The sequence below is a fragment of the Agelaius phoeniceus genome, chromosome 7 (genome assembly GCF_051311805.1).
Source record: "Agelaius phoeniceus isolate bAgePho1 chromosome 7, bAgePho1.hap1, whole genome shotgun sequence".
Taxonomy (NCBI): Eukaryota; Metazoa; Chordata; class Aves; order Passeriformes; family Icteridae; genus Agelaius; species Agelaius phoeniceus.
This window is the reverse complement of record NC_135271.1, coordinates 22,851,863-22,868,863: the sequence shown is the minus strand read 5'-3', so window position 1 is coordinate 22,868,863 and position 17,001 is coordinate 22,851,863. Positions and strand designations below refer to the sequence as shown.

The following is a 17,001-nucleotide window of genomic DNA, read 5'->3' as shown; positions in this document are numbered from 1 at the left end:
TGTTTGCTTGCTTGTTTGTCTTAAAAATCATCTCCAGAGTTTACACACATTTGTTTCTTCACTGGAAATCTGTTCCTTTCAGAGGTAGGAGACATTTTGGTCACCTTCATAGACAAATGTTTTTTTGTTTTATTAGCAACCATCTTCTTCACTGAGCTGGCCAATAAAATTCTTCAATATGCTGTACAAGTCATTCCCCTTGTGCCTCATTTCCTCTGAGGGCTTGTGTTTCTTGCTGAAGAATGCCATCTTTCACTGGTCCTGCTGCTCTGGAGCAGTGGTTTCTGTTAAAACCATCCCTGATCCAAGCCTGGGAACAGGCTCGCCCTTCACTGTTGGTTCCTGGCTGTTGATTGAGACCAGATGTGACAGCTGTTCACCACCGTAGGGTGACAGGGTCTGAGGTGACTTATTTCTAGACTTTTCTTGGGTAACTTTAGAAACAGTGACCTTCAATCCCTGCCTGTCATCCAAAACAGTAGAACAGAACTGTGTTCAAATAGTGATTTTGCTTTGAAAGCCATACATTTTTGTCTCTGTTGAACTTTTAAGTCTCCAAGGATCTGCAGGTCTTGAGCCCAGCTGATAAAAGGAATGCAACTGGCCATTTATTATTTTAGCTAATAAAAGAGGATATTGTATATTAACTTTTTCACATTCCAAGGCACTAACAACAGAATGAAGGTTAAAGGCGTCTGATATTCACAATTAAAGAATGGAGCCTTTGTTTTTAGCACAGTATGCAGCTGAGACAGAAGGAATATGGCAGGAAATGAAAACCAGGTGGCTTGAGTTTCAGTTTTTAAGACCAAAGAAATGACCTTCAGAAAAAGCTGTTTCCTCACTCAATAAAAGTAAGTTAAATATATACAAAATCCTTTAATTATTCTTTACATTAGTTTGCAGATGTTTCTGTACATGTATCTTACTTTTCCACAGAATTAGGACAGTGATGTGTAGATTAGACTAAAAAACCCTACTGAGATAGAGCTAGAGCTTTCTGTAGCTTTAGGTTCTAAGTTCATTTTGACAGGATTGGAATGTACATAACATTAATTGAGTGATTTTTTTACTCATTTCAATATATATGAAACATTCATCTGTATACGAATGTTAATGTTTCTATTGCTGTAATACCATTACTAGTTACAGGGACTAGTTACATAGACTCAGGGAGTGGTTTGGGTTGGAAGGGACTTTAAAGATTATCTAGTCCCCTTGCCATGGGAAGGGACATCTTCCACTAGGCCAGATTCCTCAGAGCTCCATCCAGCCTTGAACACTTCCAGGGGTTGGGGCATCCACAACTTCTCTGGGAAATCTGTTCCAGTGCCTCACCACCTTCATAGGTGTCCTCTTTCAGTTAAAAGCTATTCCCCCTGGTCCTATCACTCCATGCCCTTGTAAAAAGTCCTTCTGCAGCTTCAAAGTCCCTCTCCAGATTGTGTCAGTACCTTAATAAAGATTGCAAACACCTGATATGTTTTTAAAAAAGCAAAATCAAAGGCATAATTGTTTCTCATTCCCTCCTGTTTAGTGTTATATTTATCATGAAAAATGTAACCATGGTAACTTAAACTTAGTGTAAGGCATCCATAAAGTGCAATGACAACTCATCCTTTAATAAAAGTACAGTTTTTTTCAGGTACAGGCCTCATTTAAAGCTTAGAAAATTGGAGACAGCACACTTTGTAAATCAGCTTGGGATTTTTTCTCTTGAAAATGGTGAACATGACTTCCTCGTGAGAAGCTGGAGGGTTGTTTTGCTACCCACGCAGTGGCAGCAAAGTTGTAATTGCCATGAGAGCTCCAAATTCCAGTGCAGCTGGAGTCTCCTGCAGGAGGAGGCTGGATCATCTGCCTGGCTGATGCTGGAGCAGTGCTTTGGAGCACAGGTGTCTTAATCAAGTAGTGTGTTTCCAAAAACTGTTTTTCTTGTCTGAGGTTATTCTGTGTTTCAGGATGATGTTTGAAATTTCCTGCCACCTCCACACAGAGTATCATAGGCCTGGGATAGCAGTGGGTCAAGATTCATTCAAGAAACTCAGCCTTACTTCTCCAGTCTTTTCTCTGACTCTGGTATTCTACTGAAGAAGCAAGTGGGGTTCTTGATTTGCTAAGCAAGTCTGTCTTAGTCCAAGGTGCTTCCCTACTAGTCATCACCACCCTATGATTTTTTGATTTTGATGTGTTGTGTGTAAGATTTTGGTGGGACACCTCTGCAGTGTTTACAGAAACAGAGATGTTTTATTACCAAATGCTGTCATGCATAGCATCTGCTTACTGTTTGTAGAAGTTACAGTTAGTAGATGCATAAGCATTCATGTGGCTTATATATATTAAGATCTCTCTGAGTCACTGTCTGAAGATGGGAGAATAACTTCCCTGATATTCTGTCTTCCCATGTTAAGATGCATTTACATACCCATGTGTAAGAAAAACCCACATCTGTGCTCCTGGGTGCAGGTTGCTTTTTCTCTTACAGCCAGTTAAAGTTTCTTTGTATACTTCTCTGTGTTGAGGCAGCTTCTTGGGCATTTCAGTGACTAGAGACAGACCTGCAATATGAACTTCTTGCAGTTACTATGTTTTCCTCCTTTGATTATTCTGTTGGTGTTAGAAATGCAAGTCTGCAATTCAGGGGAGCCTGTCAGCTGCCAGCTCTGCTTCCTTCATGCTGGTGTAATGCCATGTACCAGTCATTTTTTATGTAGTATAGGATATGCAGTGATTAAAAAAAACAGGCAAAACCAAACCAAAGCACAACCACCACCACATTTACATTTTAGTGTGTATCACTAGTTGCTTGAATTGCATCTGTTTTCATTGTGTTATTTTTAATCACTTTTCAAGCGTGGCCTATAAAGAATTCTCCATTGTCAGAGGCCTCCAGTCTGGATCCTTGCTGCCACTGCAGGATGCCTGTGTGATACAGATACTGCCATCTGGGAGATGTTTTGAGACTTCCTGTGCAGTTCAGGTATCAAAGAACTTCCTCACACATCTGTTAAAGGTTTTGCCTCTGTTCTTGCCTCCTTTCAAGTTCTTGATGCTGCCTTGTTACCTGCCTCTGGAGTTTTGCTACTGGAAATTGGAAATTTTTCTTCCCATAGGAATTAATATGCATCTAATTGTAATACTTCTGTTACCATTGCAAATCATCTCTGTAAACACAAGCAATCATTTTATTTATTCTCCCCAATTTCAGGAAAGTGTGCTCTTCCCATTGGTAAAAGTAGTAATCCTCAAACCTTCTTAGTTCCTCCTTAACACCCCAGCTGATGGGCAATTACTTTCAACTTTTTACTTTAAACATGTTTCATCTGTTGAATTTTTATATTGTTCTGCTCATACAGTTTTTTCTTTAATTGGATCATTTTCTTGGTACATCCCATCGATTTTATATGGCTTAAAGCCAAAATAAAATTCCAGCTATCTTAATCAAGTACCAGCTACCACTATGTTTAGCTCAAGTGCTTTCTTTTTACCCCAGAATATATTTCTTGAGGATGGAGATTTAAGGTCTTGGCCCAGTGTTGTGTAGAACAAGGGTCTTAAGAAGCAAATAGTTTTGTTTTAATTTACAGTTAAAATGTGGAACTGTCTTGTACACCTGCTGTGTTGTCAAAAGTTTGACTTATGCGCTTAAAATCAGGCAAGTGTGGGTGTAAAGAAGGAGCAGTGCATAGAGATTAAAGCACCGTAGTGGATACTGGGACTTCCTGCTCTGCCAGAGTATTTTCTGTGTCTTCATTGCAGAAATTGTCACCGTACCAGTTCTGGGAAGCCATCTTGAGGGGAGTCAGGGGGGTCTTTCAGTAAATCAGAGGACACTTGTTACCTTGTTCTGAGGGGAAAATTTTGCTTAGCATGTGAATGATTAATTTTATCTGCTGTTTTCTTGAATGTTGTGTACACATTGGATACAGTACTTTGGGTGGTTTTCTGTTTCTTTCTAACTATGATATATCACTGAAAGTTGGCCCTTTAGCCCCAGTTTCTACTTGGATGTTTCTGTGGAAAGAAGGCATTTTTTTTCCTCTGGAAACAATGGACTTAGAGTAGGTTTTAGGGCTTGCAGGAATGAGTGTCAGGATCTGACCTCTGAGGAGACCAGGAGATGTGCAAGCCAGGACTGAGCTGGTAAATCCCCTGTAAACCTTGAGAGAGTCACTTGAGGCCACGCTGCTCAAGTGTGTGCCCTGGGCTCGAGCACCTGGGAGAACTGTACACAGTTGGGAAGGCTGTGCCAGCCATGCTTGCAGTCCCTTCCTCTTCTTTCTAGAGATATTGATGCAGATTAATCTGTTTTATTGTCTTTCACATTCAAGAGCACTAAGAAATACCGTAGTTCAGTAGCTGTTGAAAATTTAACCACTTATTTGCATCTAGGGTAGATTATTTCAAGGCCATGTTTGGGGTGTGAATTCTTTCCAGCAGCCTGCCTGTAGAAGGCCTTGTGAGAGCCCTGCTGGTGCTATTCACTGTGACAGAACAATGCTTTCTTTCCTTCAGGAGGCAGGTTCCCTTTCCTTTCTAGGGCTTGGCTGTGTCTCATTGCTGAGATAAGAATGCTTCTTAGTGTTTCTTTTTTCATAGCAGCTAAACTGAATTGCTGGAGTGAGCTGAGGCCATCTGTCCTGATGCTGGAAAGGAAGAGTACAGCCTGCTGTCAGCTATCTTAAGCTCCTGGCAAATCAGGGGTGTGACGTGGGGGACTTAGGAAGGAGTCTCTCGCTGAATTGCAGACCATGGTGATTAAACCAGTCTGCCCTACTTGGCATACTGGTTCAAGATATTGCTGTTTAGTGGGGAGCATCCCAGTAATACAGACACAGCTTTTCCTGCCTCTCTGACTGGATTCTCCTCCCCTCTTCCATGAGAGTGGGTTTGAGTCCATAACATACTGTTTGGAAAATTAGTTTCCTGCGTAGTCAACAGAAAAAGTCATGGAATCACTAAAATATGCTACTGAAACATGTTTCCTGTGCTAAAGGAACTGCAAAACCTGCCAGGAAGTGCTGTGTGATAGCAGTATGATTTGTGACATTATTTATTGTAAGTAGTCACTAATTCTGCCATGGCTGGACAGCAGAGTTAAGATGTTAATGCATTATTAAATCATTAGTACTCGCATACAAACATAAATTTGTTCTTAATGTGAAGTATAAATCAAAAAAGCTATATCCTGATACACTCACATAGTTTTGCTTTGAGAAAGAACAGAATGAACTCTCACCTTGCCATTCCCCAGACACATAGGTTTGACATTTTTGAACTCCAAAATTCATCTCCCAGATCTGAACACTGGCTGCTTTATGGCACTGTTTTTCTACCAGCAAGGTGCTTTTTCATTCTCACTGTGCTCTGGGATTTAGGGAATTAGAGGGGAGTAAGGCAGCTGTACTGTAAGCTTAGAAGCTCATTTCTGACCTGCTTTATTCCTGTAGCTGTATCTGTTGCTATGTCTGGAGATGTTAATAGTGACATTATCTGGAGCACAGCCATTGACCCAACCTTCTGATCTTGCAAGAGGATCAAGGAAGACATCTGCACTCATGCAGAATTTTACAAACGTGCTTCAGGCTTCGTGCAAGTGCAGGGCCCATCTGTGTGGGCTGCATCTATAGATTTTTATCTGGGGACCAGGCATGTGTGCTGAGCATTATTTATTCCATCCATTGCTAAGTCAAAATACTGTGCAAAACACATGTATAGGAATACACAATGCCAGAACTTTAGCTATTGTACTCTGCACACATAAAGAGTAATTCACATGGTTTTTTCGGAACATAGAGCAGATATTCACACTGTGTGAACTCTAAAAGTCTTCTACAGTGAGAGATAAATCCATTTAAAAGGAGATTGAATAGACTGCAACAGAGGTACTCAATCTTGGAGTCATGACTTTCCTCTCTGATACCTTGTTCCAACTTAAATAAATAGAGGGTGGAATCATCATTTCTTAGAGGCAAGGTAGTGTTTAGTTGGAAATGCTTCATATTTTAGTCTGTTGGATCTTTCTTTTATTGAAAACTCTCCGCAGTTCTTACCCACAGAGGCAGGGTTTTCATAAAGAACGTGCAAGATGAACTGATGTTGATGTTTGTAAGCCAGAGCAAGATTATGTGCTATCCAAAAATCCAGTAGAAATAAAACAGATCAACCACAGGATGTTCCTATCCATGGCACTTTTTCCAAGGACTCCACCAGTGGCAGTACGTGCTGGGCTCTTCCCCAGGATGTATTGTGCAGGCAGCATGGCCATCAGGCAGGTTATCAGAATGTCACCAATGTCATTGCAGTTAAGGATGGATTCCTGCCTCTCTACCATTTCTCTCCAGTTGCTGTAAGGCTTTTAGAGACACTCATGAGCTAAAGAAATTATTTTTTCCCTCATAGGAACACAATAAGCCCCTGTCTAAACAATCAGTTGTTTATTCTGATGAATGTATGTGATTATTAAAAACAGAATAACCTCTTGGAGAAATGGAGCTTCCATCAAAACCTTACAAAATTCTTCCATTACCTTGTTTGGAAGTTAAGAGGAGTTGGGGTAGAGAATTCTTTGTTTTCTTTTTCTTTGGAAACATCCTTATTTGGCATCTGTAAAGCATTTACATTCTCTAGTTCTGGATCAAAGTCCTTTCATGGCTCATGTTACTTATTTCTTTCTTTAACTGAAGCACAGAAAGAAAAATTGATTTTTTCCTCCCTCAGGCTTACAGTATAAACCATTGTGAAAAGTCAAATCCTAGTTTATAGCAAGGAAGTAGTGAGTATAAGGAATAAAACAGCTCAAAATCTATAATCTGAAGAACCACCCTCACCCACTTCAGCATGAATAATCTGTAAATGCAAGTCCCTATAGCAGTTATAAAGCATGTAAGGTAAAATTTAGTAAAACTAAACTAAGTTAACTGTGCTGCTGGATTTCTTTCAGTCCTTATGTTCCAAAGGTTTGTGCTCTTCAGGGAAAGACCTTTGTCCTCCTCAGCCTGTGTAGCAGCTAATACAGTTGGCCAAGTATTGGGATACAAACTGCAGTTGGACCAGGACTAGAAAGATTACAAGAAAAACACTATTTTCTTCATTTGATGAGTAGCAGGATGAAATTTGGAGTTGGCAGAAGTATTTTCTGATAGAAGAACAAGAAACCCCTGTGTATCAGCTATGACACATTATCTTGTGTTAAACTTGCAGGAGAGTGTAGATAGTTTTGTTTCTGAATGCAAAACAAACTCTTTCCAAGTCTGCCCCTCCCCTTGGTTCTGTGCCCCAAAGAGCTTGGTGTTTCTGCTTATTTTCAGAGTTGTGCTGGCTGTTTGCTGGCTTTCTGCCTTTTGTACACACATGGAGCTGAGCCCCATCACCCTCTTCAGCTTGCAGACAAGCTTCTAGGCTGTGGCCTGTGACCTTGAATATTAGTTTCCTCCTGTTTCCAAGTACTGCTACAGAAGTGTACATAATGCTTGGGTTTGATTTATCTTCTAGGAAGAAGTTGGATGTATATCAGTTTTAGCATGGCTTGGAAGGATGCAATTAGCTTGAGGTAAGCCAGTAGAATAGTGTATGTACCCTTTGTTCTGCTGGAAATAAATCATAAATTCTCATCTGAATTTTAGTGTGTTGAGATATTTCAATTGGTTTCCTTCACAGACCTTCACTCTGCGAGGTTTTAGTCTAGCATTTCTTGCTGTAAGGGAACGTACTGTAGTGCAAAGCATGTTTATATGTTTTAACCATAAAGCAATGTTGACTGCAGGCTGTTGGGCTGATTTGTTTCCATTAGCTTGCATCCAGCAGATCTGAACTTATTCCAGAGTTCCAGCATTCCTCCAAAAATAACGTTACTGATACCCTCTGTCACACTGTTCTCCCTACAGAGCTCTGAGCCACAGAATTTCCCTAATGCAAGGGAAAAAGCCCCTCCCTTTGGATTATGAGCTAAACCCTAACATCAGAGAGGAACACAAACTGCCACAAATGGTGCTGCTCCCTCCTTGGTGGCAACTGCATATTGGTCACTGTGTTCTTTCACACCCCTTCTAATTAAATTCAACTTCAGGAGTTGCTTTTCATTCTTTGTGTGATGTAAAAAATTAAATCTGCTTGCTTTTGGGCCCTGTAAAAAATATATTTGAGTTTAGGGAAAGACTTTGCTATCAGAACATTCACAAATCTTGCCTGGGTCTTAAGAACTGGTATTGGACTCCTCCTGCTCAGGCATAGCCCTTTCTTCCTCTCTGCACATTGAGAAGGGATAAATATGGATTCCCAATTTTGCTTGTGCAATGTTCTTCACTCTCAAGACTGCAACCTTGGACAACTGACCGAGTGGTTTCTTTCTGAAATTAATCTGTTTCAGCTGATGGATTTCAGCACTGCTGGCATGCATCTATTGGTGTCCCACTGGCTACCCTAATACTAGACAAAAATGAAGATTATGCAGGTACTGTGAAGTGAAAAGACCAAGGATATGAAATCTTCCTATACTAAAATCATGATGACTTCCTGATGCAACTGAGATTAAAAATTTACATTTTATATTAATGTGACAGTTCAATAAATTTAATCTTGAGGATGCAAGTGAAAAGGAGATTTCAGAACTAAGAATTATAAGTAACTGATTGCTATAGTTTATATAGTAAAGTGGTGTGTAAAGAGAGGTTGGTGTAGTGTCCATTTGAACTCTAAATTATATCTTTTTTAGGGAGTGTGACTAATTAAATGAATACAACTTGTACAATTACCTGATGTTTCACTCAGAGGGGTACAGGGGATGTTTCAATATAACAGGAATCCTACCCCCTGGAGACTGCTGAATTCTTTAAAGGTCAGGCATACTTCAAAATGTAAGTCAGTGGAAAATTTCTCTTAATGTTTCCCCAAAAAGATTACTGACATAGAAAATTTAAGATATTTTATATACCCAGAAATTAAATAGGGTTGAGGACAGAAAATTTGAGTACCTCTTGTTAATCTGTTTTGCTCATCCTTCTTTTTCCCAATTTCTTTTTCCTCTTTTTTTTTTCCTAGTACTTCAGTATCTGTTGGTATAGAGTGTCAGTTGTGGTGGATCTAGACTCCACAGCCAAGTCTGCAGCTCTATAGTGTGGTGAAGTGTCTAATGTGTTGGGGTTTTTTGTTGGTTTTATTTTGTATGTTTTGGGGTTTCTTCTGTTGGAATGCTTAAAGCAGAATCAGATAACTTGGTGTTTTCCAGGGAAGAAGATCAGGAGATAAAAGTAAAAACCCCAAACAGCAAAGAAACACAGATCTCTCTGGCCCTTTTTATGTGAAATAAGGCAGTATACTTACCTGTTTTCTAGATTGAGCACTGGCTTATGTGACAAATTGCTGAAAATTTTGTTGCAGCCCCTTGTCAGGAATGGTAAAGATGGGTATATACTGTCACAGGCAGGCCACTAACATGTTTCTTTAAGAACTGAAGCGAGGCTAATGCTTTCTACTGTCAGTGAAGACTTTTTCTTTTGCAGAGATGCATTTCTAGACTGCCATAACCAGAAAGGAGTTGACCCTGTTTAGCCTGTCTAGTTGTCATCTGCCTTAATTCCTCCCCTGTTTTCAATACCTGGTGCTAATTACATGGACATCTGCAAGAGAGGTGCTAGCTCAGACCAACTGTGAGGACACCTTAATATATGAGGGAGCGTTTATTCCTTTTTGATTAAAACAGCAGAAGGTTGTAATAATTATAATTCCAGCTTTAAATTCACAGCTTCTTATTGTATCATATGTCTAATGCTGTGCATTAACTACATGGCTGCAGAAGTATAATCAAGAAGTATTTGAAATAAGAGGAGGAGGGCTGTGTCTGCACAAGTGGAGGTGCTTCCAAGGTCTCCTCTTGCCCCTCTCTGCCCTTATCAGTGGATTGATTAATTTTGTTTCACTTCACACTGTCCCCACCCCACCCCCTGTCCCATGTAAATATTAAACAAGTAGGTCTAGGAGGAAAAATAGCTTAATGGGATAAAAAGTATCACCCTTGGGAAAAAAATAATAGAATAAATTCCACTTTGTGATAAATAATCATACTAAAACAGAGGGAAGAAGACTTGCAGAGGGCAGTGACAGGCAGCTTTAAACATCTGAGATGACCACTCCCTTCCCACCTCACAGTCACCCTGTGTGCTGGAGCACGGCAGAAGGGGAGATGGTGACAGCAATGATTAGTGACTGTCTCTGGTGTTCTGCTTGTTCTGCTTGCCAGTCTCCTGCTGTGGCCAGTCTGCCCTTCCATTTCAAATTCACACAGCTCTGTATGTTTGTGCTTGTTTTCCCCACAGCAGACACTCAGAATGATGCTTGTACATCACTCTAATCTGACTCCCACTGATCTGTAAGGGGGAAGAATGTGCAGCAAGATGTTCACATGCTGCTGTTAGGGGATAGGCAACAGGTAGGGACCAGAGGCATGCCAGGTATCTGGTGCTATTAGAAATAGTTAAAGATAACAAATATGTCTTCTGGTATCAGTTCTGTCCTTCATCTGTGCTCAGCAGTGGCAAACAAACACTGCTGAGGAATATGCTGACTGTGTGTACATAGTTTCCTTCATGAGGCAGGAGCCAAACATATGTCTAGGAACAATTGCACCCTCCATCTGTGAGTGATCATCATGCTTAAATACAGCAGCAGACCTGGCTTTGGAGTGAAAAACAGAGCAGAACTCTTCCCCTGCCTCTGCTCAACAGTGCAGGCAGAGCAGGAGCAGGGAGGAGGGTGGCAGTGCAGACTTTTGGCTGCCTTAAAGTCACCACATCCTGTTCGGCTGCAGAAACATCAGACTAATGCAGAGATCTGTCTGTTTGCGATGCAGGAGGGTTTGTAGGGATTCAGCAGATGATTTGCAGACATGTTTGTATTGCTGCAGGAAGAAGAGGGTGCAGGGAGAACTCCTGAACTTGCTGTTTTGTGTAGGCTCTTAGGATTGGGTATGGGTCAGCAAGGAAGAAATTCCCCAGCTGTGCTTAGAGGGTTTCTTTCCACTTCCCTGTCAGAGGTCCAGTGTGGCCCTAGGGCTTTTTCCTTTCCAAATACAGGTTTAATCCAAGATGACAGTATCTGGCAAGCTCAAGTGTATTCTCATTAAAGATGTTGCACACCTGTTTTGATGGTATTTTTCTCGGTATGGAAAGTGAACATTAGTGCTAAAGGTTTGAGAGTTGCAGGCATGACCATTATTTGAAAAGTTAGCTAATAGCTTTGTGACTTTTCTTCAAAAAAAGGACAGCTGAGCATTTGGCATCATTTCACATGAAAATATGTCATGGAATTAGTTATGTATCAGCCTGGGCTAAGAAGTTGTTGAGTAAAATAGCTCAGAAAAGCTTTTGTTGATTGTGCATGACTGGAACATAGTTGTTTGTGCTATTTTGTGAACAGGAGAGGAGGACATTGTATTTTCAGAGAAATCTTGGACTCCTTTACTGTGTGGGTAATGACTGTAACACTGTGACTACTCTTGGCAGTTCATGCAAATGATCCTTTAAATGGGAAGTAAATAAAATTGTAAGGACTTCTGTAATCTTAGAGCTGTCTGCTTAATATGGGATGTGAACACTTTCTGCAGTTCTGCATGTCCCTGGGGGCCTTTCCAAGGAGTGGCATTGTAGGTGGTTGGTCCTGCTAGACACCATCCTGTGGGGCCTGGGAAAGAGGAACTGGCATGAGACTCTGCTTGTTGGGAAAAAAATCTTGAGAAAAATATTATTACACTGTCATGACCCATCTCCTCTATGATCACTAGCTCACATCTAGCCCAGTTATTGACTCCCAAGCAGCTGGGCTCCTACTGCACTGCAAATTTCCATTCAGATGATTTATCTCCCTGACAGGAGTGTCAGTGGTCCCAAAGAAGGTACAAGGATTTGTACCAGATTTTTAGATTAGAAAGTGAGGGGAGTAAAGAACAAATCTGAAAAATCATTTTCCTTAGATTGTCAAAACCAAATTTCCGGCCTGAATTGGTGGGACACAGAAAGTACTGGATTGTCTTACTGGGTTGTTTTTTCCCTTTAAAAGACTAATTTGTAGTAAAACTTTTTTACCATTAAGACCCCTTTAAAACTGTTGGAGCCAAAACATGTTGTAAATTGTATGATATTTTTAATCCCCACTTATAATGATGCCTCAAAAGCCTGAAACCAACATCTGTTTCCTTGCTGGATTGGTTTTCTTCCATAGAAGACACTTCCCTTTTTTTTAACTACTTAAGAGTCGCCTCATTCTGTAATTAAGGGTTGAAAAGCCATAAATCACTGTCATATTGGATGTGTTGGAGCATATGGGAGTTTCTTACTGCAGAATCTAACTTGGGAGAAAATACCTGGCCTTTGTGTGACTTGGAGGAGGGGAAGAGTGAATCTTCAGCCCTTTGCTCTTCAGTTACATGTCCTTGGAAAAAATGTAATTACCCTCATTACCTTCAGCATGTGTGTAACCACTGTTGCTGTGCATTGTACCAATGATTTTAATCAAATCACATGCTTCAGGGATTTAGCTAGTCAACTCTGAGGGGTAAGAAAGAACGTAAATTTAAGAATGTAAATTTACCCCTTTATGATTTTTTTTCTTTTTTTTCTCTTCCCCCCTTGCCAGCCCCTGGCCTTGCATGCCTGGCTGTGCGCTGGTGCTCGAGTCACACTGACAGCCAGCTCTGAGGGTGGAACTGAAGTTTCCCCTAGGTCAGCTCAACAGGAACAGGGGATGATGTTCATTTTCTCTACAGCATGAGGCAGGGACTCTGGGGCTAGTTTGTTTGCTTATTAAACTGTACTTATTATTTAGTATGTTAGTTTTTGAAAAATTAAGTAATATATTGAGTAGGAAGAGATCTGGACTGTCAGGAGTTACCAGATTTTTCAAGATAGTTACTAAAAAAAGAGATTAAAAAAACCCCAAAAGGCTCCTGTCAAACAGTTGTGTCTGTCTGATGGAATTTGACAAATGGATTTGAACGCGCACATGGAAGGAAGGGAGAGGTTAAGGGTTCGGCTTCTCCTTCTACCCGGGCTTGGGTCAGCACGTTCGCTGCTGTCCCTCAGCGCGGTGGGAACAGGCGCGGCCCCTCAGAGCGCGGCCCTCAGGGCTGCAGCCGGCGCGGTGCCCTCGGGGCAGCCCCCGCGGCGGGGAAGGGGCACCCGGCCCGAGGGCAGCGCCGTGTCCCTCAGGGGCCGCGGCTGATCCCGTGGCGTGCAGCAGGTGCCCGGGACCCCGGCCGGGGCGCGGGGCGGGTCCGTGCGGGTCCCGCCCGGTCCGGCGGCACCGCCCCCCGCGCTGCCCGGCGGGGCGGGGGCGCCGAGAGCCCCGGGCGGCCCTCGCTCCGCTCCGCTCCGGCAGCGGCCGCCGGCGCGAACAAAGGCGGCGGCGGCAGGCGGCGGTGGCGGCGCGGCCGTGCGCGGCAGCCCGCCCGCCCCTGCTTCCTGGGCCGGACCAGGCGAGGCGGCCCCCGCCCCGCCGCGAAGCGGAGCCGCCGCCGCCGCCGCAGCAGCGCCGGTCGCGGGGCGCGCTCGCCGCCCGTCGCGGGAGCTGCATGTGCGCGGGAGCCGCGGCGGAGGATGGCCGTGCTCAAGCTCGCCGACCAGGTGGGCGCCGCGGGGCGGGCGGGAGCGGGCGACGGGCTCAGCCTCAGCCGCAGCCCCCGCAGCGGTGCGGGCGGCCGGGGGAGGCCCTTCCCCCTGCCGGGGGCGGCCGCGGCAGCCCCTTCGCGGGGGGCGCCGTGTGGTGCCGGGTCCCCGCTGCCCGCCGAGCCGCCGCCGATGCGCTTCTCTCCGCTTCCCGGCGGACATTGCCTGTGTGCGGCGGGCCGGGGGCTCGGGGCCGGGCAGGGCGCAGCTCGCCGGGGTCGCGGCAGCCGGTACCGGGCGCTCGCCCGTCCCTGCCGAGCTGCCGCCCCGCGGTCCCCGGTGAAACCCTGACATCTCCCGTCGGCGGGCTGGGATGGAGGTGGGTGTCGGCTCGTTCCGAAAGGCCTCTCGGCTCTGCCTATCGTTCCTTTAGCTTCTTCTATCGTTTCTTTGCCGTGCCGTACGTAGAAATCATTTTTCCTTTTTACTTAGGAAGTGCCTCTTCGGATAAGCTGTTGCCGTTCTCCACAGGCTACTAGGAAAACCCGTAGTATTAACACTTGGATCGTGTTAAATTTAGCAGTGGGCAGACAGCTGTAGTCAGTATTAAGTATTTCTTATCACTGGTAGCTAGAAGCATTTATAAATATTTAGTAAATTGATATTATGACTCCCACATCCTGGTTTATCCATATACTCTACCAACTGTTACACACTTTGCGTGCTTTAATCTGCTATTTTTAATTCAGCGTGGTCCGCCTGTGATCTGCAGCGTGGGTGTCCTGCAAGCCTCAGACCCTTCCTGTGGGGTTCAGAAGGACTGCCTGCAGCCAGCCCCTCTCCAAATACCCGTACTTGGAGATCACAAGCCTCGCTCGCAGTCTATTTATGCTTTTCCAAAAAAATCTTCCACATGCACAAAGCTGCCACATAGCACATTGAAAAGAGTTTTGAAAGCAGCAAATGATAAAGCTGCTTCTAAAGTAAGATCAATACTGGGGGACCAGACTATAATGTGTTTCCGTGTGTAACAGAAGGCAGCATTTATGGGCTGCCTCCTGACATGTCCCTTGAATATCCTCATCTTTAGATCTGATGCTTATGACTGGCAATGAAAATGTTTCACACCATGAGGCTTCACTACCCCATTGTGCACAGACTGAGTGTCACAAATAAGGAGATTTAGGTAGGAGCTGTGTGTTAAACAGCACACATTAATATTAAAAATACATGTGCTACAAAGGACCAAAAATGTACCATTTCAGTTCTTTTTACATGTTTAGTGAAGCCCTTGAGTTTTCTGCCTTTAGTATTTTTAAATCTTTGCTGACATCTTACAGCGAGAATTTTGCTTCAGCAGCAGCAGTAGAAGTCAAAATATATTTAAGGCAAGTAGATCACGTCTTGATGAAGTCTGTAGTGCTGTAGAAAAATGATAGGCTGTTGCCTTAGGGTTCTCCCTTTTCGTCTTCTCTAAGAACTCTCAAAGCAGAGGGAGGAGGCTCCTCAGAGCTGCTGTGACACCCCTGCAGTGTGCCTACTTTGAGAATGCTCAAAATTTTGGTGAATGCTCGTCATTGTTCCTGCTCAGGCTGTGGCCTGGGACATGATAAGACAAGCTGATAATTTTTCTTTGTGGACACGGGTTTCCTGTTGTTTATAGAAGGATATGTTGGTCTACCTGTACCCATCCTACTGGGTCTCTTTTAATTTCCTTAATTTTCTTCAACAGATCTTTTCTTTCACTTCCGAGAGAGTGGAGGAGGGGGAGGACACATTCAAAGCTGGCTGTGGTGCTTCCTCTTAAACCGAGAGCAGAAGTTTTTGTGTGCCTGTTTCTGTGTGCTCGGAGCTGTTCCTGGTGGAGCCATTGCCACCTGCAGCCTGAGCAGTGTCACCAAGGCACCGGGGCTGCACCGGCAGCTCCGTGTGATTCAGGGCAAGCTCTGCTTCTCGTCTGTATCACACTGGGCGAGTGCTGTCCCCAGGCTGGCCCACCTTTAGCAGAGAGACACACAGTAGCAGCAGCCTTGTGTGGTTATAGATAGATTCAGTCAGAAGAGAGGTGAATCTCTGCTGGAAAATTATGTGTCTGGGAAGATTTGCATTTCTGTAACAACTCCTGTGTGTACTCCGGCCCACTGGGGTAGAGAGCAGACTCCTTCTGCATTTCTTCCTGCTCTTGAAGACTGAGGCAACTGTGACAGTGATAACTGGCAGCGATTCAGGAAACGGTTTCCTTTTTCTTAAACACCAAAGGCCACAGCTCACAAAGTCCTGCAGTGAGATTTGGAGTGTAGGACACTCCACACATCCCTGCAGTGCTCAGGACCTGGGCTGCTCTTTGTGCAGCCTGTGTGAGGTGCTTCAGGTCTGAGTTGTGATGCTCAGGGAAGGCTGACTCTGAAACCAAGAGCTCTGTGCCTGTCACTGGGATTTCTGTAGCACATGCTTCCTTCTGGATCCACAACTTTTTTGACCAGTGAGGAGAGCATCATGTAGGAGATGACTAGAGAACCTCCCTGCTGGGAGTTTAAACATTTCTTTCTCTTAAGTGGCTGTTTCCTCCTTGCCTCCATGCTTGGCTTTTCTTACCAAGTGTATCTAACAGTACAGGTAGTATTCAGACAGAGGACAAATTAATCACACCACTTCTCATACAGGCTTTGAAGACAGATAGATGTTAATAGTTGCTGCTTTTTTGATATAGCTGAAAGGTGCTAAAGTGCCGCTACACTTAAACCTTAAAAGAGATTATCAGTTCTTATAGCTGCATTCACTTGTTAGGCAGGAGAGCTTAGTTTAAGAGTTTAGCATTAGTGAAGGTTACTTGAATTTGCTTCCAGAGATGGTAATTATTAGCTCCTCAGTTGAGCCAAGAGAAACCTGTTGGTGGTTTAACCACAGGAAGTGTATTCTACCATCGCTCGTTTCTAGATTAATTTCTTTCAGGCATGTAAGTAGTCACTTTTGAATGACTAAATGCTAAGCAGAAAACAAGTTCAAAAATTCATAGAACTTAAACTAATGAATAGGACTATAATCTTTGTGCATAGTTGTATCTGTGCATTTGTGAATATTTTGATATTCTAAATATTTCTGTTGTCATATATACAAATATTGCAAAACTTGCTCTAAATCTTAACACATTTATCTGTTCCTTTTTTTTTACAGTCTCTGCTGTGAAGGTTAATTACAGCAAGTATGCAAGTTGTTTTAAGGACTGAAAAAAACCTTTTTTTCTTTTCAAGTATAAGAGTTATTGTTGTACTGTTCCCTATCCAAGTCATTGGCTGTACCTTTTCCATTTCGATAAGCATTAGTATTTTATATTGTGTGAGGGTACAATTGTTTATGATAAAAGGTTGCAATTAAGCTAGAGTTCAGAAGGAGCAGAAGACAAGTG

The 17,001-nt window shown here is 43.3% G+C and overlaps 1 protein-coding gene across 12 annotated transcripts in view; it reads left to right on the top strand.

Moving 5' to 3' along the window:
- The first annotated feature begins 12,982 nt into the window (after window positions 1–12,982).
- The window catches only part of ANKRD44 (ankyrin repeat domain 44), a 132,672-nt gene continuing 128,653 nt past the window's right edge, over window positions 12,983–17,001 (top strand). For 7 of the 12 annotated variants that reach the window (XM_077181217.1, XM_077181212.1, XM_077181209.1 and 4 more), the window contains exon 1: window positions 12,983–13,613. In XM_077181217.1, coding sequence (XP_077037332.1) covers window positions 13,587–13,613 — 27 coding nt within the window. In that variant the 5' untranslated portion in view covers window positions 12,983–13,586. Of the gene's footprint in view, window positions 13,614–13,824; window positions 13,975–17,001 lie in introns of those variants that run through there. The other 5 variants (XM_077181218.1, XM_077181214.1, XM_077181213.1 and 2 more) reach the window with 3 other exon arrangements.